General features: G+C 36.5%; 1 protein-coding gene across 1 annotated transcript in view; it reads right to left on the bottom strand.

Moving 5' to 3' along the window:
* The window catches only part of WDHD1 (WD repeat and HMG-box DNA binding protein 1), a 68,105-nt gene that overhangs the window by 21,608 nt on the left and 18,953 nt on the right, over positions 1–27,544 (bottom strand). Inside the window, exons 7-16 of the mRNA XM_039240459.1 lie at positions 26,573–26,668; positions 24,758–24,850; positions 23,888–23,994; positions 23,406–23,547; positions 17,101–17,311; positions 13,989–14,176; positions 10,630–10,814; positions 8,402–8,643; positions 4,756–4,893; positions 2,934–3,090 (exon numbers count right to left, since the gene is read on the bottom strand). Coding sequence (XP_039096390.1) covers positions 2,934–3,090; positions 4,756–4,893; positions 8,402–8,643; positions 10,630–10,814; positions 13,989–14,176; positions 17,101–17,311; positions 23,406–23,547; positions 23,888–23,994; positions 24,758–24,850; positions 26,573–26,668 — 1,559 coding nt within the window. The remainder of the gene's footprint in view (positions 1–2,933; positions 3,091–4,755; positions 4,894–8,401; positions 8,644–10,629; positions 10,815–13,988; positions 14,177–17,100; positions 17,312–23,405; positions 23,548–23,887; positions 23,995–24,757; positions 24,851–26,572; positions 26,669–27,544) is intronic.

Below are 27,544 nucleotides of genomic sequence, written 5' to 3'. Positions count from 1 at the left end.
ACAGGCTCCAGGCTCTGAGCTGGCAGTCAGCACAGAGCCCGATGCGGGGCTCGAACCCACAAACTGCGAGATCATGACCTAAGTGAAAGTCAGGAGCTTAACTGACTAAGCCACCCAGGCGCTCCTGGATCACACTTTAAATAACAAGTGCCAGAACGTCTGCAGGACAGAATCCTAAGACAGAATGATTGGATCAAAGAGCACATGCATTTCTAATTCTGGTAGTTCTTAACAAACTGCCTTCCATAGGGATTGTAACCAATTTATACCCCCATCAGCCATTACAAACGTGAATTATTTCCCCACAGCCTCACCAAGAGTGTTATCAAATTTTCAGATTTCCCTCATTTGATAAGTAAAAAGAGAATTTTAGTTCTGATTTGTATTTATCTTATTTTGATAATCATATTTTTATATATTCAAGAGCCATTATTTCCCTATCTGATTACTGCCTTTCTTGAAACAGTCTCCACTTACAGCTTCTGTGCTATAACCCTCCTCAAGTGACTTTTCTCTTACTTGCTTAGCTAACAGTCCTTTTCCTTATTCAAAAGCTACATCTTCCAATATCTAACCTCTACATGTTGGATTTCTTTCTTTTCTTTTTTTAATGTTTATTTACTTACTTTGATAGAGAGAACACACATGTATAAGCAAGGAAGGGGTAGAGAGAGAGAGGGAGAGAGAGAATCCCATGCAGGCTCCACGCTCTCACAACCATGAGATCATGAACAGAGCCGAAATCAAGAGTCAGATGCTTAACCAGCTGAGCCACCCAGGTGCCTCTGTAAATGTTGAAATTTCTAAGTGTTGGATTCTGCAACCTTTTTTTGTTACTCTTTCTTCTATACGATCTCGTTTATTACTCTGACTTTAAATACTTTCTATATTCTGGTGATTCCCAAATTTTTATATTAAAATCATCTATTCTAAGGTTTTCTTGATATCTCCATTTGGACATTTTGCAAGCATTTCAAACTTAACACAGCCAAAAAAGAAATTGTTTTTCTCTCTCTTATTTCTATAAATGGTATGACTATCCATCTAGTTGCTTTAATTGGAAATATGGGTGTCATTACTGAGTCTCCTCCATCACTACAAACCCCCAATCTACCAGAAAATCCTGTTTCTTTTTTTTCTTAAGTCTATTTATTTATTTTCAGAGAGAATGCAAGCAGGGGAGCAGCAGAGAGAGAGGGAGAGAGAGAGAATCCCAAGTGGGCTCCATACTGTCAGCATGGAATCCGATATGGGGCCTGAACTCATGAACCCTAAGATCATGACCTGAGCCAAAATCAAGAGTCAGACACTAAACTGACTGAGCCATGTAGGTGCCCAATCCTACAGTTTCTATCTCAGACCTGGTTCCCATAGTTTATGCTTCCCCCCCACACTAGTTCCAGCCATACTTATAGCTCAGTTAGATGACTGCAAAATCCTCCTCAGTGCTTCTCAGTGAAGGCACTGATAGCATTTGGGAAGGACAATCTGTAGTTGAGCAGGACCACTCTGCACACTGCAGGACATTCAACAGCTCCAGCCCCATGCTCTAAATGCCAGGGTTAACCCATAATTGCTGTGATGGTGAAAAATAATACCCCACATCTCTCACATCTCCAAACATCCCCAGAAAGCAGGATAAATTGCCTGGGTGAAAACTGGTTTCCCTATTTTCAATCTTACCTCTGCCAATCCATTTGCCACATATATTTTTCTTTTTATAGTAGAAATCAGATTATATCATTCCCCAGACAAAACCCTTGAACAGCTTCATGACACAACTTCAAATAAAATATCAGCTTCTCTACATGGTCTATAAAGCAGCCTCTGTCTTTATGAAATTATGCCTCCTACCAACCCTTGCTTCTTGTATGCTATTCACATTTACATCCTTTAATTCTTTAGACATACCTAATTCTTCCTGTTCTGAGGACCTTTATACATGCTGTCTATTCTGCAATGATAATTTGCCACTTCATTCTTTCCTAACAGACTTCCTGGCCTCAAGTCTCATTTTAAATACCACCTCTATTAAGAGTCTTATGTGACAATGCTACCTAGAATGTGTCCTTCTATTATTCTCCACCATGGGTCTGCTCAGATTAAATTACGGTATTTATCTCAAGCACTAATGAACATTTACTTGTTTCTGTTATCTGTCTCCCCAATCAGTCTATAAGCTCCATGAAAGCAGTAACCTCTTTGTTCACCAAGTACCTGCACAATGTCCCTGCCAATTGTTTAGACCACAAAGACATCAGGTGTCAAAAGAGAGAAAAATATCTAAAACAATACTGAATAGGGACTATACGGACTGAGAGTTTTATACTAGGAGTCAACTACTACATTTCTACTAGCCCTCTCCCTGGTGACAATAATTGAGCCTTATAAAAATCTCTAAAAGCCACTAACTTATTCAATTTTAAATCAGAGTTTTAAGTAAAAGGCAGAGGGGTGCCTTGGTGGCTCAATCATGTTCTCACAGTCCATGAATTCCAGCTCCATGCCTGACTTTGTGCTGCTACTACAAAGCCTGCTTCTGATTCTCTGTCACCCCTTTCTTTGCCCCTCCCTTGCTTGTGTGTGCTGTCTCAAATAAATAAACATTAATAAAAAATAAAAGACAAAAGACTACAATAAAAGATGAAACACCATAACGTTTAACCCGAACTCTCTTCCCCATCTGGCTGAAATAATACTATAGTCACACTAATAAACTTAACTTCTATTCAGTTTAAGAAGTTTTAAGTCAAGCAATCAGTTGAAAACTTCAAAATGAATATAAACAAATTTCTAATTTAGTAATTATGGAAAGGAAATAAACTAAGGTGAAAGACCAAAATAAATAAATAAATACCTTTAAAGAGTACAAAACAAAAAATTTCAAACTACTTTGTAAAAAAGAATCAACTAAACATTTTGTAATAGCCCACCTCAGTTGCTGGGGATTTTCATGGATACCAACCACCCAGTAGTGATCAGATTTTCCTTTGCAGTGTTCTCTTGTGTTACACACAGGAGTCCATGTATTACCAAGCTCTCTGTTAAGCATTCGAACAATGCCTTCTGAATCCACATAACAGGGGGTACCTATACCCCAAAAGAAAAAGGAAAACACTTGGAGACATAGCTACATATTTGTCAAATAAATCCTATTTCAAAAATGCATACCAATGATTCAACTTTCAGTTTAAAAAACAAACCAAGGCAAATTTTTCAAGATTATTTCCCACAGAACTTCATGCACCACACAGAAAATAAGATCTAACTGAATGAAAGAAAAAACCTGCCTGTGATAGGACTAAAATTTACTCAAGAGAAAAAGCTGATAGTTTCAGTGAGAACTATGCCACCTGCTGGAATATAGCAGTATTCTTAAATGCCAATTTCAGTAAAAATGTTAAACCTGAATCTGAAGTTTTGCTGGTTATGAAAGACTTGGAAAAACAACCAGAACCTAATGGACCATGATGATGTAGAGAAATCTGTCTTTACTTCACTTCTTCCTCTTGCTCTTTCTTGGTGGTGTCATTATTGTGCTCCCCAACTCCTAAGTAAGCAATTCTGTTTCCCACTTACTCTGCCTCATCTCAGGAAGTGCACAGCATATTCCCTAATTTTCTCATCTGTGACTTCACACACCTCTCATTCTGCAAGCTGATTAGTAATTGGGGAAAAAATAAAGATATATGAATGGAAGTTATTAATGGTCACATAATTAGAACATGAATGACCAATAATATCCCACTAGAAAACACCTCCAGAAATGGTTGATTTTTAATATAATCTATTGTCAAATTGGCTAACATACAGTGTATATAGTGTGCTCTTGGTTTTGGGGGTAGATTCCTGTGATTCATCGCTTACATACAACACCCAGTGCTCATCCCAGCAAGTGCCCTCCTCAATGTCCATCACCCATCTCCCCTTCTCCCATGCCCCTCCATCAACCCTCAGTTTGTTCTCTGTATCCAAAATTCTCTTATGGTCTGCCTCCCTCCCTCTGTGTTCAGAAATGTAAAAGACAAACTGGAGTTTCCAATAATATAAGTAAAGGGCATGAATCTCCAACAGAAATAATATTTTATCTAAGAAACAGGGCTGTCAGGTGCCTGAAAATAAGGTATTTCAAACCATCATCAGTTATAAGCCACTAATAAATGAATCTATAAATGTAATTTTTAATTTTTTAGTGCCACATGAGGAAATGGAAAAAGTGACTTTTAAAAGCATATTAAATCCAATATATCCAAAATATTATCATTTTAACATGTAATCAACATAAAAGAATTTACTTTCTTTTTTTATACTAAGTCTTCAAAATTCAGAGAGTATTTTACACTTATAGCACATCTCAGTTCAGATTATACACAAGCGCTCAGTAGCCACATGTGACTTGGATACTGTAGCGGATAGTGCAGCTATAGAAATTTCCTATTTTCTGTGTAGAATCTTCTGGAAAAGCCACAACTTCACCACTGATTTGTATCTCCTCCTTGGTATCTATAACAAATTTTTAGAGGAATAGATTTTTCTCTTTGTAAGTTTTCTAACCAGAATTCACATGAAGAAAAGACCTTATACATAAAACAATGGCTACCTTGACTAACAATTACAGTTTCCCACTGCCAACATAATTAAGAAATTTAAACATACAATATAGACATTTCTCTTTAAAAATTAGTTAGGAATAAAAGCATGGAACAATTTCTACTTGAAAAATATTTTTAATATAAACAAATGAGTTTATCTTGCCTTCAGCTGAAAATCCAACCCACACTAGGTAGGATTTCCTTGTAAGAGGAAGAGGATCACCATGTAAAATTTGCTTTTTCTTTTTCCCCAGCTCTAGCAGTTGGACTCCAAGGCACTGATCACCATCAAATCCTGTACCTAGTGAGAAAATGTAAATATAAATCAGGTATCAAAGGTTATTTAGCTACAATGTAGTCTAAAGTACTTTCTGTGACTTGAATTGATTCTGTCATAAATTTTTAGATTAACTAGCAAGCACTACTTTTTATGGATAACCCAACCTGACATACCGTTCAAGTATTAGAATATTATATTACATGGACTGTTTATATAAAGTGGTATTAAGAGGTAGTTCATTCACTCAAGAAATATTTACAAGAGCTTATAGCCAGGTATTGGGGCTACAATGGTAAAGAAGACAAAGTCACACTGTTCTCATGAAATTCATATTCACAGGTAAGACTAATTTTTAAAAAGAAAAAATGCTAAATGTCTCCAAAGAGTTAAAACAGTAATGTGACACAGAGCATTAGACTGAATGGTTACTTAAAATTTTTTTTTGTTTCATTTATTTATTTTTTTTCATAGTTTATTTTTGAGACAGAAGATGAGTGGGGTAGGAGCGGAGAGAGACACAGAATCTGAAACAGGCTCCAGGCTCTGAGCTGTCAGCACAGAGCCCAATGCAGGGCTCAAACCCATGAACCATGAGATCATGACCTGAGCCAAAGTCAGACGCTTAACCGACTGAGCCACCCAGGCACCCCTTTCATTTATTTTTGAGAGAAAGAGATAGAGAGGGACAGTGTGATCAGGGGAGGGTCAGAGAGAGAGAGGGAGACACAGAATCTGAAGCAGGCTCCAGGCTTTGAGCTACCTGTCAGCACAGGGCCCGACGCGAGGCTCAAACCCATGAACCATGAGATCATGACCTGAGCTGAAGCCAGACACTTAACCGACTGAGTCACCCAGGCACCCCTGAATGGTTACTTTAGATTAGACAGTCAAAGGTGGCCTCTCTGAGAAAGTGAAATTTAGCTGAGATACAAATTTTAAGTTGGAGGGGCACCTGGGTGACTCAGTCAGTTAAGCGTCGGCGTAGGTCATATTCTCACTGTTTTTGAGTTGGAGCCCTATATTGGGCTCTGTGCCAACAGCTCAGAGCCTGGAGCCTGCTTCAGATTCTGTGTCTCCCTGTCTCTGCCCTTCCCCTGCTCCAGATCTGTCTGTCTCTCAAGAATAAACAAACATTAAAAAAATTTTTTTAAAAATGCAAGCTGGAGCCAGCCATCCAAAGGTCAGGAGAAGCACTATAGTAAACAGAAGGAACAGCTAATGAAAAGGTCCTAAGATAGGGACAAGCTTGGTAAATTTGAAGAACACTAAGAAACTAGTATGGCTAGAATAAGTAACAAGAAAAAGTGGCAAGAGATGAGGCTGAAGAGGCAAGCAAAGGTCAGATCATGTAGAGATGCCCTGCTGGTTGTGATGCAAACTTTGATTTTTATTCTAAAACAATGGAATGTCAGAGGAATTTGAGAAGAGGGACGTGTTCTGATTTTATGTTTTTAAGAGATCACTTAGATTGCCATGTGGAGAATGGATTGTGGAAGGCAAGGATTGAAGCTGACAAGATAGTTACAGGGCTACTACAATAGTACAAGAGAAGACATCTAGGTTGAACTGGGGTTTCAGTGGAAGAGATGAAAAGAGAGGGTTTGGAATGTGTTATTCCATAGAACTGACATGATGGGGTTGATATGGGGGAGTGAGGGAGAGAAAAATCCTTGATAACTCTTATATTTCTGAATTGAGTGGCTGGATTAATACTATGCTATTTACTCAGATGGGGAAAACTGAGTAGGAAAGGTGGAAGGGAAAAAATAAAAATAAAAACCCCAAAGGTTTTATCGTGACCAAGTTTGAAATGCCTACCAAAACTCTTTATAAGAGATTTCAAATGGCCACTGGATATGTAAGTCTGTAGACATAAGAAGAGGGTAGGGCTGGTGATATTAATTTATAAGTCATGGATATACAGATGCATTTAAAGCCATAGGCCTTGAGGGCATAATCCAAGGTAGTTTCTCAAACTGCCTTTTTAAGCCACAAGTCATGAAATCGATTTATTGCAAATAGCATTTAAAGAAAACTGAAATCAAAGAGTAAATAGTGTCCATGAGACTTCCGTAGTTACATTTACAGATATGTATAGATTAACAAAATAGTGCATATTTCTTACTAGGGCTAAGCAGTCAAAAGACTGAAGGCTCCTCATCTAATGAGGGTACTAGAGACGAGGGGTTATGACAGAGTCTTAGAGCACTCCAGCTAAGAGGCTGGCATAGGAGCAGCCAGTGAAGAGCTGAAGGAGTTAACAATAAGAAAGGTATCAGGAATGATGTCACAGAATCCAAGAAAAGAAAAGTGTTGGGTGAAGAATGAGTAAAATAGGTGATAAGGTTAAGAAGTCCATTTGTAATGATGAGCACTGGGTGACATATGGAATTACTAAATTATTATGTTGTACACCTAAAACTAGTAAGACACTATTGTAACTATACTGGAATTACAATTTTTTAAGGGGCGCCTGGGTGGCTTAGTCGGTTGAGCGTCCGACTTTCGCTTAGGTCATGATCTCGCGGTTCGTGGGTTCGAGCCCCACGTCGGGCTCTGTGCTGACTGCCAGCTCAGAGCCTGGAGCCTATTTCAGAGTCTGTGTCTCCCTCTCTCTCTCTGACCCTCCCCTGCTCACGCTGTCTCTCTCTCTCTCTCTTAGAAATAAATAAAAATATTTAAAAAAAAAAAAAGAGAGAAAGTGTTTTTGATGGAATAACCAAAAAAAAATGCATAAAAAGATTACCAGTAATCTTTGGTGTTTTTAAACTAAGTTCTGGACCCAACATGGGGCTTCAAATTATGGCCCTGAGATCAAAGTCCCACGATCTACCTACTGAACCAGCCAGGTGCCCCATATCAACAACCTTGATAAAATCAGTCTTCATACAGTATGTGGACTAAAGACACATTATGAGGTAAGGAAAAGAAAGCAGCAACTTTTTAGTCATATTCAAACTGTCATGGTCTTGCACAGTGGAAGTTAGTTTTTTGTTTTGAGGCATTTAAACTCTGAAAATTCTAGGGGCGCCTGGGTGGCTCAGTTGGTTAAGCAACCGACTTCAGCTCAGGTCATGATCTCACCGTTGCTGGGTTTGAGCCCCGCATTGTGCTCTGTGCTGACAGCTAGCTCAGAGCCTGGAACCTGCTTCTGATTCTGTATCTTCCTCTCTCTCTGACTCTCCCTTGCTCATGCTATCTCTCTCTCTCTCTCAGAAATAAATTTGAAAAAAATTTTTTATAAAAAAATAAACTGAAAATTCTTATGAGATATAGACATGGAAGTAACTAACCAAGCTCACCTTGGAATTCTTTCTAGAATACAGTTTTTCTATGAATAAAATATTTTCATTCCTACTAGTGAATACAACAAAATTCTGTACAAAGTTTCCACTGATTCAAATTCTAAAATGAATACAAAAGGATGACTCCAAAACAAAGTAAGACAAAGAGAAAAAAAGTTCAAGTAGTTTTCATTTTACTTCAGGTCATGGCAAGATCATAAAAGACTAGGAAAAAAAAAATCTACCTCTATGATAAACAATGAAAAGCTGTTCTCCATATCCTGCCATCGATACTACAGGCCCAGGAAGACTGAAGACCTCTTTCTGAACACCTCCAACAGTGAATAATCGAAGGAGCAAGGCACTAGTGGCAGCAGCTGCCCATCCCAGACCAAGACATATGGCTTCAATATCTTCATTCTGAGGCATGTCTATTATCCACTCTTTGCTTGAATCCCAAGAACTAAAGTGAAGGCAGTGAAGCTTGCTATATATTAAAATAAGAGAGAAACAAACTTTCACATTTGGTGTTTTATATATATAAGGCTAATCATGATACCCAGTGACAAAACCAAATGGTTAATTTTTCTATTAAACACAAATGGTATATAAATAGCTTTGAAATATTTATGAAATATCCTTAAAATGGACTGTATTAAAGCCATTAACAGTCAATTACTGAACAATATTTAAGAATACAGGATAATGTGTATAACATAATGTTAAATGAAAACAGGCAGATTAAAATCTGCAGAGTATGATTCTAGGTTGCAAATATACAGAAAAATCACAACTAAATTTTTAAAAAGGGAAGATACATCAAAATGTTAGACAACAGTTCTTCCACTGCAAAAAAAAAATTTAGTATAGGAAAACAAAGGAAGAAAGGAAAAACAATCACATATAATCTCACCAGATAGATCACCAACCACTGCTAACAATCTGATGTTTCCAGGTTTTCTTCTTATGTATATTTATATTTATACTTATATTTATATACATATACATGACAGTTATTAAGGTTAAACTCAGGAATGCAGACACCACAGTATTTGAAACCAGAGGCAGTACTGATTTACTGAAGAATAATTTTAAATTCAATTTTAAAATGAAAAATATTATATTTAGCTGTGAAATATTATATCCAGGAAAACAAAGCAAAAGATATCTGAAATAAAAACTGCACATGGAAATAAATGTTCTAATTATTAAGATTCTGAGTTAGAGACACGGAGTCAACAGTGGTTTCTATTAGTAAACTGATTTAATTCAATAATGAAGTATAGAGTGGATTTTACAATGTGTAAATTAGGAAACCAATTAAAATGTTAAAATGTGTTTCTCAGACTCTAATGCATACTTAATCACCCACAGATCTCATTAAAATGCAGATTCTGATTTAGAAGGTCTGGAGTGGGGTCTGAGATTCTGTTTTCAACAAGCTTCCAGGAAGCCCATGCCCCTAAATTGTGAATCACACTTTGAGCAGCACGAAGCTAATGTATCCAATCAGAACGATTTTCATTTCAAATCACCTCAGAGTTGGTAAAAATCTATGATCAAGTGTATAAGCATTACAATCAGCTGAAGAAAAGAGATCAGGAGAGGGTAACTGGCTGAAATAACAGCAAGTTAAGTAAAAATATTTTTTCTTCTTTAAAAAAACACGGATTCAGCATCTACTGCTTCTCCATCATAATTTTTTCTTGTCTATTTTCCCAAATATCATTCTCCCCTCCCTTTTTTTTCAAGTTTCAAATCTAATCTGTAGTGATAAAAACAACCAACCAACCAACCAACCAACCCACCCAGGTAACTGTCCAAGGCTAGTACTGGATCGACTGTCAAGGGATATGAGAATATTTTGGGTGATAAAAAATAATTCTGAGGGGCACCTGGCTGTCTTAGTTGGTACAACGTATCATACTTGGTCTTGAAGTTGTGGGTTCAAGCACTACACTGGGTATAGGGAATTTCTTAAAAATAAAATCTTAAAGAAAAAACTTTTTTTGATTGTGACAGTGGTTATCTGAGTATATACATATTTGTTAAACTCATGAAACTATACACCTAAACTGGGTGCATTTTACTGTAAATTATACTAATAAAGCAAATTTAAAAAGGGGACAGAGATTTATATAAAAAGAAATCTAGAAGGATACACATCAAACTGTTAACAGTGGTTATGTCTGACAGATTTCCGGGGAGGCTTTTTTTCCTAAAAATTCTGTACTGCTTAAGTTTGTTTATAGTTCATATATATTATTCTTACAATACTAGTGAAACACAGTAACAATATAAAAAACAGTCCCATTTCTCTTGCAATTACAAACTGTCATATCATATTCATTTGTAGTTAGAGAATGTAAGTGAGGGGACAATTAGGCAAAAACAGACATGTTCTGAGGTGTATGAAACTCTTCAATCTAACAATCCAGCAGTGAAAAATTCTTCCTAATAATCTTGAATTTACCTTGCTAGTTCATCAGTGCTTTCACATGCCAACAAAATAGCTTCATGGGAAAGATCTGCTACTGTGTAATTCAAAGTGTTTGATAAATGTGTTGCATGGTGTATGGAGGTATCATGGAACTCCACATCTATGGCATTGTCTTGTTCATCATTATAGCAGCGAATAATTCCAATAGAATTCCATACCTACAAGCATTAAGTTTAAAACAAGCCTGAGAAAAATTTAAGGTCCTAGGATCAGTAGACTAAAGTAGTACAAATTAGTAAATACTATAATTCAGTCTGTTACCAAAATTTAAGTTATGGGAACAGCCACAGCTTATCTACCTTTAAATAGTTTCAAGTGAGAGTAGTGACATCAAGACTACAATTCTTATTTACTCTTTTCATGAGAAGAAGGCACATACTTATTTATTAGCAAATGGGAGTATTCCATTTAATATTTTAAAAATTACACTACCGCCATAAAAAATACAATTTTGAACAACCAAATCATTAAATTCCCAAAAAAAGAATATTTCAAAACTGTATTTATTTATAAATACAGACATAAATAACAGTATATTTTCCTGTTCCAACTAACTGGCTTATATTATAGGAATAAATATATACATTTTAAGGCAACATAAATTGATACCATTTAGAAAACTTATCTTCCACCTATGTACACTTTAGGCTCACACTAGGGCCTAGTGTTTTCGTTCCTCTACCAAAGTAACTATAAATAAAACCATTAACAATAAAAAATTAAGACCTATCACTTGATGATGATTACTGATAGCAATACAAAGTCTTATTAAAATAAAACATCAACTTTAATATTTACATTCAAATTTATGCCAGGCCGATACCTGGCAAAGTCCTCAGTGGAAACCTCAAATAAAAATATTAAACTTTTTAACTCTCAAACTTAAAATAAAAACCTAATAATAGGAAGAATAAATATAGTTAAGATGTCATTACTACCTAAAGCACTCTACACATTCAATGCAATTCCAATCAAAATTGCACCAGCATACTTCTCAAAACTAGAACAAACTATCCAAAAATTTGTATGGAACCACAAAAGACCCCGAATAGCCAAAGTAATACTGAAAAATAAAACCAAAACGGGAGGGATCACCATCCCAGACTTCAGCCTCTACTACAAAGCTGTCATCCTCAAGACAGTATGGTATTGGCACAAAAACAGACACATAGACCAATGGAACAGAATTGAGAACTCAGAAGTGGACCCAAAAGTATACAGCCAACTGATCTTTGACAAAGCAGGAAAGAATATCCAATGGAAAAAAGACAGCCTTTTTAACAGATGGTGTTGGGAGAACTGGACAGCAACATGCAGAAGAATGAAACTAGATCATTTTCTCACACCATGCACAAAAATCAACTCAAAATGGATAAAGGACCTGAACGTGAGACAGGAAACTATCAACACCCTAGAGGAGAAAGCAGGAAACAACCTCCTTGACCTCCACCGCAGCAACTTCTTACTTGACACATCCCCAAAAGCAAGGGAATCAAGAGCAAAAATAAACTGTTGGGACCTCATCAAGATTAAAAGCTTCTGCACAGCCAAGGAAACAACCCAGAAAATTAATAGGCAACCAACGGAATGGGAAAAGATAGTTGCAAATGACATATCAGATAAAGGGTTAATATCCAGAATCTATAAGGAACTCACCAAACTACACGCCCGAAAAACAAACAACCCAGTGAAGAAATGGGCAGAAGACATGAACAGACACTTCTCCAAAGAGGACATCCAGATGGCCAACAGACACATGAAACGATGCTCAGCATCCCTCCTCATCAGGGAAATACAAATCAAAACCACACTGAGATACCACCTCACGCCAGTCAGAGTGGCTAAAATGAGCAAATCAGAGAACTCTAGATGCTGGCGAGGATGTGGAGAAACGGGCACCCTCCTACACTGTTGGTGGGAATGTAAACTGGTACAGCCCCTCTGGAAAACAGTGTGGAGGTTCCTCAGGAAACTAACAATAGAACTCCCTTATGACCCAGCAATAGCACTGCTAGGAATTTACCCAAGGGATACAGAAATGCTGAGGCATAGGAGCACATGTACCCCAATGTTCATAGCAGCACTCTCCACAATAGCTAAAACATGGAAAGAGCCTAAGTGTCCATCAACAGATGAATGGATCAAGAAGATGTGGTTTATCTAGACCATGGAATACTACATGGCAATGAGAAACAATGAAATCTGGCCATGTGTAGCAACATGGATGGACCTTGAGGGTGTTATGCTGAGCGAAATAAGTCAGGCAGAGAAGGACAAATACCATATGATTGCACGTGTAGGAGGATTAGGAGGAACTTGACGGAGGAACAAGGGGGAGAAGAAGGGCGGAAATGGTGGGGGAAAGGGAGAGAGGCAAACCATGAGAGACTCTTGAATGCTGACAAAAACTGAGGACTGATGGATGTGGGGGGGAGGGGGGGATGGGCATGGAGGAGGGCACTTTGGGGATGAGCACTGAGTGTTATGTGGAAACTAATTTGACAATAAACTATTTGTAAAAAAATAAATAAATAAATAAAAACCTAATATATTCATTTATCTATTTTAGAAATATATTCTTAATGCCTACTGTGCTATACCGTGCTCTTTTTTTAAGTTCATTTGTTTTTAAGAAAGAGAGAGAGCACAAGTTGGGGAGGGGCAGAGAGAGAGAAGGAAGATAGAGAATCCCAAGCAGGCTTCCACACTGTCAGCATGGAGCCCTACGCAGGGCTCGAACCCAGAAACAGAACCATGAGACGTGACCTGACCCAAAGTTGGACACTTATCTGACCCACCCAGGCACCCCATACCTTATTCTAAGTGCTATCAATAAACAAAACAGAAACATCTCTTATCCTTCTGGAGTTTACATTCCAGTGGGTGAGTGGGGAAAAGAGGCAGACAGGTTTTTTTCCCAAAGCACTTATCACTTTCTAATATATACCAGGAGTTGTCTTCTAAAAAACATTTTCTCACTAGTGTTTTGGAATCAGTATAAACTACTATATAAAAATTAATATGAGAAATAGTTTGGAAGTATAGCCAAGGGGTACTGCAAGATATACAGTCATATTAACATATGTTCATTATGTCATTTTGCAAAGCAGAACTTTACTTAACACAATTTTGAATAAGTTGAAATAAGATTAAAACTGTGAATTTACCATATAAAAAAATTAACCACAAAATTCTGTACCAAAGAGCTATAGGCCAGTTAATCAAGGTTTTTAAAACTAACCAAACAGAATTAACTACAGTGAGATAAAATGCTTAAAGGTAAAGGAGTAATATAAAACTATTTTAAAGCTAAGTGTAGATCCAAGGCTTACCATGAACCGATGAGTGAGATGCAGGGGTGTAGAACCTGACTGGAATGGCTTTTGCCGGGGAGTTGGCATCGGTCCATCATAAAATGGCCTTTGGGATGTTACAAGTGGTAGATTATGAATGCTGTCTGCCTGATCATCTTCCTCCTCTTCCTTGAGAAGACTGGAACCAGTTTTTAACACTGTAACATCTAGAAAACAAAGAATTATAATTAGAGAATCATAAATACCAATGACCTAAAAAAAAAAACATTAAAAATCCAAATAACTTTTTCCATTCATATTTAATAATACTAAGATTCTATCTGCCTTCTCCAGTGTGTTAACATTTACAGTGAAGGTGCAAAAACAGTGGAGGGTAAAACGGTTGGTGCTGTGACATAAATCAAGGCAGGGACACCAATCTGTATTAGTAGTCATCTCATTGTTAACCACCACTCAATTGCAGTAAAATTATCAATTCTGTTAAATCTTAATCTTTGCATAGATGTTTTTAAAAAATGTTCCCTGTGCTAAAATGGGAAGTGTGCATGAAGAATTGTGATGTCTGTCTTAAAGAAAAAAAAAAATCCAAAAACAAAAGAAAGCATCTGTACAACTGAGTTGTAAGCTGAACTAGTTAATTTTTTCATGGAACACCATTTTTACTTGAAAGAATGCTAGATAAAGTATGGTTATGCAGACTTTGGTACTGGGTAAATCTTTTTTTGAAAATAACGAAGTACGCTGGTCATTCAAGAAAAATAACTGACAGGGGCGCCTGGGTGGCTCAGTTAGGGGGGCGTCCGACTTCAGCTCAGGTCAAATCACAGTTCGTGGGTTTGGGCCCCGCGACTGGCTCTGTGCTGACAGCTTAGAGCCTGGTGCCTGCTTCAGATTCTGTGTCTCCTTCTCTCTCTGCTCCTCCCCCACTCAGGCACTGTCTCACTGTTTCTTGAATATAAATAAACGTAAAAAAATTTTTTTAAAAACCTGCAGAATCTGTTGGCCAATGATAAAATTTGAGTTTCCAAGCAAGAATCAGAAAAATTAATTCTTGTGAACCAGTATTTTCTAAACTAACAATGCATATATTTCAAAATCAAACATGATAAACTAAAAGATCCATTAAAGTCAGAGCAATGGATCTTAATATAAAAGAGTTGCAAAGTTCACTGGAAAGTTTTCAGATTCTACACTGCAAATAAGCTTTATAAAATGATCACTTGTTGAGTTCTGGCACAGTAACAAAGAAAGATATCCACAGTTATTTCAACAGGCTGTTGAAATACTCCTTTTTCAAACTACATGTCTGTGTTGAGACTGAATTTCTTCACAAACTTTAAGCAAAACAATGCATATGGCAATAGACTGAATTCTGAAGCATTATAGAATCCAGTTAACTTCTATTCCAGACATGGAATAAATTTTCTTTTCCTTTTTTTAAAAAAGTTTTAATGTTTTATTTTTGAGAGAGAGATAGAGACAGTGTGAGCAGGGGAGGGTCAGAGAGAGAGGGAGACACAGAATTCGAAGCAGGCTCCAGCCTCTGAGCTAGCTGTCAGCAGAGAGTCCAATGCGGGGCTTGAACCCAAGAACCCTGAGTTCATGACATGAGCTGAAGTCAGACGCTTAACCGAAAGCCACTCAGGCACCCCTAAATTCTCAAGAGTAAAATAATGTAAAATAAAACATTTCATTTGAAATGTTATTTATATTTATATACATACATAAATAATAAATAAAAATTTAAAAAGTAAATAAATATATTTAAAGTTTGTTTTAATTTCTAACATGGTAAACAGCAATACATAAACTATAAATAATTCTCTTTCAGGTCCTCAAAAGTTTTTAAGAATGTAATAAACTCCTGAGACCAAATATTTAAAGACTCCAGTCCTATAAAACCCTATATGATTTAAATATTTAAATGTAGCACAATTTACTACCATAAAATGGTATTTGGCGTTTTACTTGACAATGTTCAAATATGCTATTGTAGCACTTTATTTGAAGCTTTTTTTTTTTTACTGTAATCTCAATTTGTTTAACAGATAGTATATTATTCGTATTACTTTAAAAAATTTTTTTTAATGTTTATTTAGTTTTGAGAAAAAGAGAGAGAGCAAACATGCAAACAGCGGAGAGGTAGAGAAAGGAGACAGAGGATCTGAAGGACGCTCTGTGCTGACAGCAGAGAGCCTAATGTGGGGCTGAACTCATGAACTGTGAAATCATACATGACCCGAGCTGAAGTTGGACAAACGCTTAACAGACTGAGCCACCCAGGCGCCCCTATTTCTTCTTGAGTTAGCTTGATAGTTTGTATCTTTCAAAGAATTTGTCCATTTTACCTAAGTGGTTATATTTATGGGCACAAAGTTCTTCATACTATTCTATTGTTGTTTTGTTATTAATAGCGGTGCTATCTTTTAGAAATAGGAGTTATATATATTAAATTAAAGTTTTTTAGGGCATATTTTAAGTAGTAAAAAAGGTTTAATTTTAATATTGCACTACATTAAAGTATTATAATTTTGACATGTATTCAATGTAAAAAATGACTAAAATATTTTACATTCCTTTTTTCATGCTGTCTTCAAAATCTGGTTGCATTTTATACTTATAATACATCTCATTTTGAACTAGCAATACCTCAAGTACTCAAGAGCCATAGATGGCTTAGTGGCCACCATACTGGATAGCACAGGTCTACAGGATCTATGGTGATAGCCCCCTTTCATTATTTATTAATCGTTTGTGCCTTCTCTTTCTTTCTGATCAGTCACAATAAAGGTTTAAAAATTTTACTGATCTTTTCAAAGAAATAGCTTTTAGTTTCACTGACTTTCTCTACAGTGTTTGGCTGTCAGTATCATTGAACTGTTTTTTATTTCCTTCCTTCTGCTAGTCTGGAGTTTAATCTCTTATTCTATTTCTAATTTGCTGAAGCAGAAGTTTAGATAATTGATTTGAAATCTTCTTTAACATAGGTACTTAATACTGTATACTTCCCTCCACACACTGCGTTAGCTACATTCTACAAATTTAATGACTTCAAATAAAAGTTTTAATAAAAAATTGGAAAATATAAATTGACAGGATGGATCATCATGTCCACAAAGTCGATACATACCAACTGAGTTTTCATCATCTTCTAGAATGTGACTTCGCTGTCTAGGACGACCTGAAGCCAGCATGAGGTCGTCATCCTCTTCCTCATCATTTATAATTCTTTTTGAAAAAGAAGGGGTCTCGACTGCATTGTCATTCAGAAAATCACCAGCATTATTTGTATCATCTCCATCAAAAAGATCACTGTAATCTTTTTCTACTCTGCTAGATACCTTGAACATATTAACACAAATTACAAAGATTAGTGAACCATTTAAATAAACACAATTACTCAAAAGGCGATTCTGTAATGTGCATCTATATATTCTACCAAGTAAGCAAATGCCCTGACAAGAATTAATAAATGTATTTATACGGCTTGTATTTACATTTATGTGAGACCTAGTCCTTACTTTAAATGCCTTATAGTCTTTACAGATGAGACAGGAGTGTGCAACAAACACATAAAGAAATACTGTATATACCCAAATACAAGGCTAGGTTTTACTCCTCAAAGTCATTCACCAGAGAAGTGACCTGTAAGTTCCTACAAAGTCTCTCATTATATGATATTCACTCATTTACTTTTATTTTAATATCAGTTTATTTTATTTTGCATAGGTAGGATATGTTTGCTTTCAATAATCTCAGTTAAAGCTTGTTTTTGTGGGGGTTTTTGATGCTTATAAAAGAAAATGGACAGAACCAATAAAAAAAATAAAGGAGCCAAGGAAATTCAACATTAATCCTTGATTCCTAGGAATATGAACATAACGGTGCAAACACTAGATGTCACTGTAAATGATTTTTTAGACTACTTTATTTATTTGTTAGGTAATCTCCACACCCAATGTGGGACTCAAACTCATAACCCTGACATTAGGAGTTGCAATGCTCTACTAGACTAAGCCAGCCAGGCACCTCATGAGATCACTTTAAATAGCCATAGTAAGCAGATACACTGTAAAGCTCACAAGTGACTCCTATAGAATGAATGAAAAGTGTACAAATGTTAAGCCAATGGAAACTTATGGTATAAATTTTTTATTAACTTTTTTTTATTTTGAGAGAGTGAGCAAGCGAATGTGAGTGGGAGAGGGGCAGAGAGAGCGAGAATTCCAAGCAGGCTCCACACTGTCCACACAGAGCCTTATGCAAGGCTCAGTCTCATGAACTATGAGATCTTGACCCAAGGTGAAACCAAGAGTCAGACACTCAGCCGACTGACTGTGCCACCCAGGCACCCTGAGTATGGCATAAAATCCTAATGAGAGCACCATTAAGATTCAAAAGGGGCTAGGATGCCTGGGTGGCTCAGTTGGTTGAGCATCCAACACCTGGTTTCAGCTTGGGTCATGATCTCTCAATTTGTGAGTTCAAGCCCTGCATTGGGCTCTGTGCTGACAGTTCAGTCTGAAGCCTGCTTCAGATTCTGTGTCTCCCTCTCTGTCCCTCCTCTTCTAACTCGGCCTCTCTCTCAAAAAATAAACATTAAAAAAAATTGAAAAGGAACTTTATCACCAATCTTTTAGATGGAGTACATAAGCCTGTGTTCTAAAAAAACTAATGTTTAATGAAAAAAGAGAACAGAAAACAGAAAAATGCTCCTAAACTCCTACATTTAAACATGACATGATAGGAATAATTAAGAACTAACTGCTGTAAAGAAGATATTTAACTGTTTTATCTATACTCCCTAAAAGTTTATGTACTCAATTGGTTAAAAATTTTTTTCAGATTTTCTTTTTTTTATTATTATTTATTTTTGAGAAAGACACAGAAAGTGTGAGCAGGGGAGGGTCCGAGAGAATCTTAAGCAGGCTCCACACTGTCAGCACAAAGCTCGCTGATGTGGAGCATGAAACTGTGAGATCATGATCTAAGCTGAAACCAAGAGTCAGACGTTCTACTGACCAAGACACCTAGGTGCCCCTGAGATTTTCTTATTAAAAAATGAGGAGTGGGGAGGGGCCAAGATGGTGGAGCAGCATGAAAATTCTCTGCTTCTTTCATTCCTGGAAGGCAGCTAAATCAGCACCAAACCATTTGCACACCTAGAAAATTTATCTGAGGACTAATACAACAATCTGCATAACGTGAGCCACAGAACTCAGCAGGTATGTGGCATGGAGAGGTGAAATGGGGGAGAGAGAAGCCACAAAGGTAGGGAGCTGTTTTTGTTTCCAGAGAGAGGACAGAAACAGGGGGGCAAAGAAACAAAAGCAAAAATTGGGACTATAGGGACCTCATCAAGATGAAAAGCTGCTGCATAGCAAAGGAAACAATCAGCAAAACTAAAAGGCAACCAATGGAATGTGAGAAGATATTTGCAAGTGACATGTCAGATAAAGGGTTAGTATCCAAAATCTATAAAGAACTAATCAAATTCAACACCAAAAAAACCAAATAACCCAGTGAAGAAATGAGCAAAAGACATGACTAGATGCTTTTCAAAAGAAGACATACAGAAGGTTAACAGACATAAAAAAATGCTCAACATCACTCATCATCATGGAAATACAAATCAAACCACAATGAGATACCACCTCACACCAGTCAGAATGGCTAAAATTAACAACTCAGGCAACAACAGATATTGGTGAGGACGCAGAGAAAAGGGAACTCTTTTGCACTGCTGGTAGGAATGCAAACTGGTGCAGCCACTCTGGAAAACAGTATGGAGGCTCCTCAAAAAATTAAAAATAGAACTACCCTACAAACCAGCAACTGCACTACTAGGTATTTATCCAAAGGATGTGTACTGTTTCGAAGGAATACATGCACCACCACCCCCCACTGTTTATAGCAGCACTATCGACAAACAGCCGAAGTATGGAAAGAGCCCAAATGTCCATTGATGGATGAATGGATAAAGAAGATGTGGTGTACATACATACACATACACACACACACACACACACACACACACGCACACTGGAGTTTACTCGGCATACAAAAAGAATGAAATCTTGCCATTTGCAACAACATGGATAGAACTAGAGGGTATTATGGTAAGCAAAATTAGTCAGAGAAAGACAAATATGATAAGACTTCACTCATATGTGGAAATTTAGATACAAAACTGATGAACATAGGAGAAGGGAAGCAAAAATATAAAAACAGGGAGGGGGATAAAACATGAGATTCTTTTTTTTTATTTATTTATTTCTAGGAGAGAGAGAGAGAGACAGCGTGAGCAGGGGAGGGTCAGAGAGAGAGGGAGTCACAGACTGAAACAGGCTCCAGGCTCTGAGCTGGCAGTCAGCACAGAGCCCGACGCGGGGCCCGAACCCACGAACCGCGAGATCATGACCTAAGTGAAAAGTCAGACACTTAACCGACTAAGCCACCCAGGCACCCCAGAAACATAAGAGATTCTTAAAAACAGAGAACAAACTGAGGGTTGCTAAAGGGGCTGTAGGTGGGGGATGGCTAAATGGGCAAGGGGCACTGAGGAAGACACTTGGTGGGATGAGCACTGGGTGTTATATGGAGGGGATGTATTACTGGATTCTACTCCTGAAACCATTATTGCACTATATGCTAATTAACTTGGATATAAATTAAAAAATAAAAAGAAATAATAATAAAGAAAAGAAAAAACAATGAGGGGTGGGGGCATCTGGATGGCTCAGTTGGTTAAGCATCCAAATTCGGCTCAGGTCATGATCTAATGCTTTCTAAGTTTAAGCCCTCCATCAGGCTTTCTGCTGTCAGCACAGAGCCCGCTTCAGATCCTCTGTCTCCCTCTCTTCCCCTCCCCCCCAATAAATAAACATTTAAAAAAAAAAGGGGGGTTTGCCTTATACTTACGGTGAGGGCCATAAAGTGTTAGAGGTATTGTGATAGAAATATGTACTAAGAAGAATAAAAGTAAAAAAAAAGAGAATGGGAAATTCCGAATAGATGGGTTAAGGTTTTATAAGAGGTGACCTTTGAATTAAAAATTATTTCTCAATTTGCTGTTTTAATCAATGTTACACATGCATAAAAATTAGTCAGTTACAAGGTCTATTACAAAAATGAAAATAGTCCTCTGCATAGTCTCCAACTTACTTTTCTATTCTTTTAGATGTTTCTTTTGATATCTTCCTCCATACTTTTAATATTCTAGTGCTATTTGTTTGGTTTTTCAGTTTTAATCATTATCTATTTAATTAATCCTATTAACTTCCCTATATTAGGAAAGATAAAGATTTGGAATAATTCTTGACCACCTCTACTCTCTTATACTTATGTACACTATTCTATCCCAGTCCTCCCAATATAGATAAATTCTCATTTTGGTTGGATCAATATACAAGAATTAGATTATTATGACCATGTACATGCTATTCTTAGTCAAATAAAAATAATAATAGCAACACTTATGTGCTAGAGACTGTTCTTATACTATACATAACTGATATAATCCTCACAATAAAACCCTAGGTGGTAGGCATTATTCCAATCCTCATTTTATAAATGTGGTATATAATGATTACTTTTCCTTTCCTTAATAACTTTTTTTCCTGGAGTTAAAAGTCTTCTCTCTCTCTTTTTTTTTTTATTATTATTTAAAAAAAATTTTTTTCTTTTTTAATGTTTTACTTATTTCTAGGAGAGAGAGAGAGAGAGAGAGACAGCGTGAGCAGGGGAGGGTCAGAGAGAGAGGGAGTCACAGACTGAAACAGGCTCCAGGCTCTGAGCTGGCAGTCAGCACAGAGCCCGACGTGGGGCTTGAACCCACGAACCGCAAGATCATGACCTAAGCGAAAGTCGGACGCTTAACCGACCAAGCCACCCAGGCGCCCCAAGTCTTCTCTCTCTTTAGGTCTTTTTTCTTAAATAGATTCCTCAAAGATGATTCTTCCAGGGTCGCCTGGGTGGCTTGGTCGGTTAGGCCGACTTTCGCTTAGGTCATGATCTCATGGTTCGTGGGTTCGAGCCCCACGTCGGGCTCTGTGCTGACTGCCAGCTCAGAGCCTGGAGCCTGTTTCAGAGTCTGTGACTCCTTCTCTCTCTGACCCTCCCCTGCTCACGCTGTCTCTTTCTCTCTCTCCTAGAAATAAAAAACATTAAAAAAAAAAAAAAAGATGATTCTTCCAATCTCTTATCTGAAAAATATAAGACTGGGTGACAACGCTCTAGGAATTAAGGATGAAAAATAAGCTGAGAATTTTAACATTCAAGTATACACTTTCATTTAATCCTTTTCAGTACAGTATTCCTCTTTTGTCCAATGCCTCTCAACTGTACCCAGTGTCCCAACCAAAAACATTCTGTTTCACCTTTTCTAGAGATCTAATCTCCAGCATTCTGCCAGAATGTACATGGCGGTAAAGGAAAGCAGTTACCTAGCTGTGCATACCAACGTTGAGACTGAAGACATTTACTTATTTATTAAACCAATCCTCTTATTTTTAGCTCCACTTCTAGAAGTAACCAGTGCTACCAAATTCTGAATCATTGAGGATTCAGTCAGGCAAGATGAACTGCATCTCAGCTTTCTCCCAACTAAAGTCTTTGGAATCAATTTTTTGACATTTTGGGAAGCTAAACTTAGTTTCCAGTCATGCTTCTATTTTTCAGCCTTCAATATTTTGAAACCAATAACTATGTTGTATTTTGACAGTCTAATAATTGCAAATTTGAAATATTTCATAATACACCAAAATCTAATCTAAATCACCACTTCAACTGTTTTCTTTAACCTTGTAAGATTACACATTTAAAAAGATCTCTTTAGTGTAATTTTAGTGGGGGTTCCAAGTATCAGGTTGTCTGAGCAGACATTAATGGATGTATTAAGTCCATGATCTTTCACTGGAACTCTAAACCAAGACTTAAATTTGACTGGGTATATTTGGCAGGCAGGAGGAATAATGAATAAAATCAAGGACTTGTGTAAAACAAGGTGGCCTGTTTAAAGCAGTTTAGTTAGTAAGGCTAGATAGCTAAGCATTAAGAGATACAAGAATAGCTCTAAGAATTAAAGCTAATTCAGAGCTAAAAAGGTTGATAGCCTACACTGTTATAATTATTAACTCTAATTTTATCTCCACTTACTTAAGTAACAATCCCCAGAACACCATGATACTAAAACAGTACTTCACAAAGGTATTCCTTATCAAGCCAAGGAATATTGAGGGGAAAAAGTTTCTCAGTAAAATACATTTGGGAAACATTAGGTTAAACAAGTTTAAACTGTTTTATGATAGATCATTAGTGAGACTCTAATTATAACGTGAATTATAACTTTCCAAGAAAGTATTTTGTGATGTTTTCCAAATCCATATGATCACAAAAGACTCTGAAGAAACTATTCTACCATATATTACTTATTACCTTACTACTTGATGTCCTTCCACTGGGTTCACAAACATTCTCCAGGAGCCCTAGATTTCCTTCGGCATCAGTATAAGCTATTCGACCACAAGTAGGATGCCACGCCAGACCACAAATTGCATAACCTTTTTCATGCTTCACCCTAAAAGTTAAAAAGCGAGTTCTTAAAACGCTACCAAAAAATATATAAAACTATACATTTCTTTAGGTAAATTTTAGTTAGAAAACATTAAATGACTTCTGACAAACCAATAACTATGTATTTTGACAGTCTAAATATTGCAAATATGAAATATTTCACAATAATCCAAAATCTAATAGAAATAAGAAGAAGGAAAAAAAAAGACAAAAAGAGATGTGCCTGGCTGGTTCAGTCAGTAAAGTATCCAACTCTTGATCTCAGGACCATGAATTCAAGGCCCCACACTAGTTGTAGAGATTACTTTAAAAAAAAAAAAAAAAAAAAAGATGTTGTATCATACCTTTCCATGCAACCTTTGGTTTCCACATTCCAAACTATAATTAATCCATTAGTACTCCCTGCAGCTAAATACTGCCCACAGGGAGACCAGGTTACTATATTCAGGGCCTATAGGAAAAACAACAAATAACAATTTGCATAATTTGAAAATAAACACTTATTACCAAATTCAAATTTCTATAACCCATATTCTGTGTAACTTCTAATTAAATCAGTTCACAAATGGCAAGACAGTGTGCTTATTTTTTAACTTTCTTTTTCAATAATATTCAGTTATTACTAGCAGTTATTACTTTGTTTACCACAAGAAAATTATGCTGGTGCAATTTTAAAAGCAAAATCTAAAAACCGTTATTATCCTAGAAAGAGAGATAACACAAGGCATCCTCTTAGTAGTCATCACCAAGATGAAGAGAACTACTAAGTGAAGTGAACTGTACTAAGCCATTGCTGGCCTACTGGGCCTCTTGTTTCCTTAAGTGCCGAATGGATATGTATAAGAGAAGAAGAGAGAGAGAACGTAGAGCAACAACCTTTCCTGTTCTAAAATTCCAGAGCCTATGATCTTAAGTCTCAATAAAACTCATTTAACAATAAAGGCTAACTACTGATTATGTGAAAATAACATGTCCTAAATCTATGTTAGAGTTAAAATGTGACCTTTTTATAATTTAAGAAATTTTCTTACCAGTTTCGCAAAGACAATTAAGACACCCAGCAAAGACCTATCTACTGTCCGGTAACTGGCTAAATGAAGACAGGCTGAGGGGCAAAAGTTGGACACATGCACAACAACCTGGCATTATTCTTAGTCAAAGTATGCATGAAATATTCCTGTTAACCTACTGAAAGTGTCACTTACAAAACCTACCTGAGAGATGAAGCTATCTGAAAGATCAAACTGATTATTCCAAGTTTCTCTTCTATATAGCTTAACAGATTTTCCCACAGGAACTGCCAGTAACTATTAGGAAAGAAAAAAGATTTAAACAAGAATTTACAATAAATTAAATTTGAGAGGAAAAAAAGGCAAAAAATCCATCAAAATAAGCCTAGAAAATATAAAAGCAAATTTGTATTTTAATTAGCAACTAACAAAACTCAGAGAAGTCTTAAAATTTTGATAAGCCAAGAATGAAGGATCACTCTCTTTGATTGCAGTGAAAGACAGAGTACCCATAGTTACGTATTTTTAATACTACTTTTCAGAAATCTAAGCCCTTTGGATCTAAAAATTCATCTAATTTGCCAAAAGGAAAGAAATAGATCCAGAATGCTTTAAATATCTTAAGGAAACTTGTCATCTTACATATTCTTCCAAGCAAATAGAAAAAATAAAATCAGTATATTCTATGTTTATCACAAAAAGAGAAAAAAAAAGTGTTATTTATGAACAGAAAAACTATGTTAATTGTATTGATTTTTAAATTAATACTTCATAAACAAAGAAAAAATATGTCCTATTTTGCAACTATCGCTTTAATGCAAAATGAAATCTTAAGAGTTCACATGGTGTATGGGTGTCTAGGTGGCTCAGTCGGTTAGGCATCCAACTCCTGACTTCAGCGCAGGTCATGATCTCGCAATCTCATGGGTTCAAATCCAGTGTTGGGCTCTGCACTGACGGTACGTACAGAGCCGGAATTCTCTCTCTTCCTCTCTGCCCCTCCCACAAAGGCTATCCGTCTCTGTCTCTCAAAATAAATAAACTTAAAAGTTGATGATACAATGGACATAGATTAAAAAATTTCTCCCTCCCATCTCTAAATTCTATTTCTACTTCCCAAATGTGCACATAAGCATAGACTATACAAGAAGGCATAGCGGTGTCCCTTTTATTCCTGATTTCAGCTCAGGTCATGATCTCACAGTTCATGGATTCCAGTCCCACACTGGGCTCTGTGCTGATATCTTGGAGATTGGAGCTTGTTTTGGATTCTGTCTCTCTCTCTCTCTCTGGCCCACCCTCACTTGCGCTCTATCTCTCTCTCAAAAATGAATGTTAAAAAAAATTTTTTTGTTTTACTTCCTAAGGATGGAATATGTTTTTCTCTTTAAGTCTTCTTTTATTGCTCTTGAAAGCAAGTTAAAGTTTTCTTTACATAGCTCTTTCATATTTTTGGTAAGTTTATCCCTAGTTATTTCATCTTTTTTGATTTCACAGTAAATTTGTCATTTTTTCCCATACCATGTTTTCTAAATGGCTATTATTTATATATGATTGCTACTGGTTTTGTATATTAGTTTCTTTCCAACTACTTTACTGAATTTTCTTATTAGTAATATCTTTCCCTCAACTGATTTAAGATCTCCTTATAGTCAATCATTTCATTCTCTTTCCTCCTTCAAACAGTTCCTATCTTTCTACTATCTATCAGCTAACTACTCCAAAATGTGAAATGGTAGTAGAAAGACCACACATAACAAGACTGTTTCCAGAGTTGTTCCATTAAGTACAATGTAAAGAAGAATGTAAAATTAATTCATTCAAAATGTACTCTTCAGAAAAAATCCTTTACAAAGTTAAAACATTTCAGAATTAATTAGCTGGCTCGGGGCACTAAAACTTATAACTTAAGTCAAATATCTACAACTTAAAAAACTAATTCTATTATTCTCACATTCAAAGTTGACAAGAACTAGAAGAAATAACTAAAATGAAGGTTGAAAAATAAGAGTCACTTACCTTCCCACCTTTTGGCTGCCAAGCAAGTCTGCAGATTGATTTTGCATTTATCACATCATTGCATTTTTGTAGCAGTGGCCAACTAATAGCACATGTCTGATTTTTAAAAAAGAAATTTATTTCTCTTTATTAAATTTCTTCCAAAAAATATGAAGAAAGGAATATATTTAATAGGTGACTTCTTCAAACTGATATATGGCCAAGAGAAAAGCAAATTAATTGACTTTCATCCAATTATGATGAAATTACTAAATTAAGTAATTCACAGGTATAAAGAGCACAAATCTTAATTAAATTAGAGTATTTCCTAGGCAGAATAAACAAACAATATACTCTGAATAAATGTACACACACCAAAAAAAACCCCCAATACATTAAAATCTTGAAGTGTTTACAAAAATAAACCTAGGGGCGCCTGGTTGGCTTAGTTGGTTAAGCGTCCGACTTTCACTTAGGTCATGATCTCGCGGTTCGTGGGTTCGGGCCCCGCGTCGGGCTCTGTGCTGACTGCCAGCTCAGAGCCTGGAGCCTGTTTCAGAGTCTGTGACTCCCTCTCTCTCTGACCCTCCCCTGCTCATGCTGTCTCTCTCTCTCTCTCTCCTAGAAATAAAAAACAACAACAAAAAAAAAAACCCCAAAAATAAACCTAAGAGATCTCCTAGAAAATGTTAAGGTGTCAAAGTCAACCCTTCTGAACAGTTCAAACATGAGGGGAAGAAACTGCCTATTGAGGAGGCATACCTGTGGGGGATATTTTTCTCACCGGCCACATTATCTCTAGAATGCCTCAGGAAGAATTAATTGTTACCTCTGCCAATCTAGAGAGCACTTTCTCGATAGCTCCTTCAAAACTTTTATCAGGTTGGTTAGAAAAAGTCATTTATGTGACTCTCCAAATAAAGTGTGGCCAATTTCTTACTTTATTTTTGTATCCCCAACATCGAGGTCCCAAAACATGGTAGTTCATTTGTA

Source organism: Hyaena hyaena, unplaced genomic scaffold (genome assembly GCF_003009895.1).
Source record: "Hyaena hyaena isolate Hyena2069 unplaced genomic scaffold, ASM300989v1 scaffold_175, whole genome shotgun sequence".
In the NCBI taxonomy this organism is placed as follows: Eukaryota; Metazoa; Chordata; class Mammalia; order Carnivora; family Hyaenidae; genus Hyaena; species Hyaena hyaena.
Note: the sequence above shows the minus strand (reverse complement) of the source record. Positions and strands in the feature narration are given on the sequence as shown.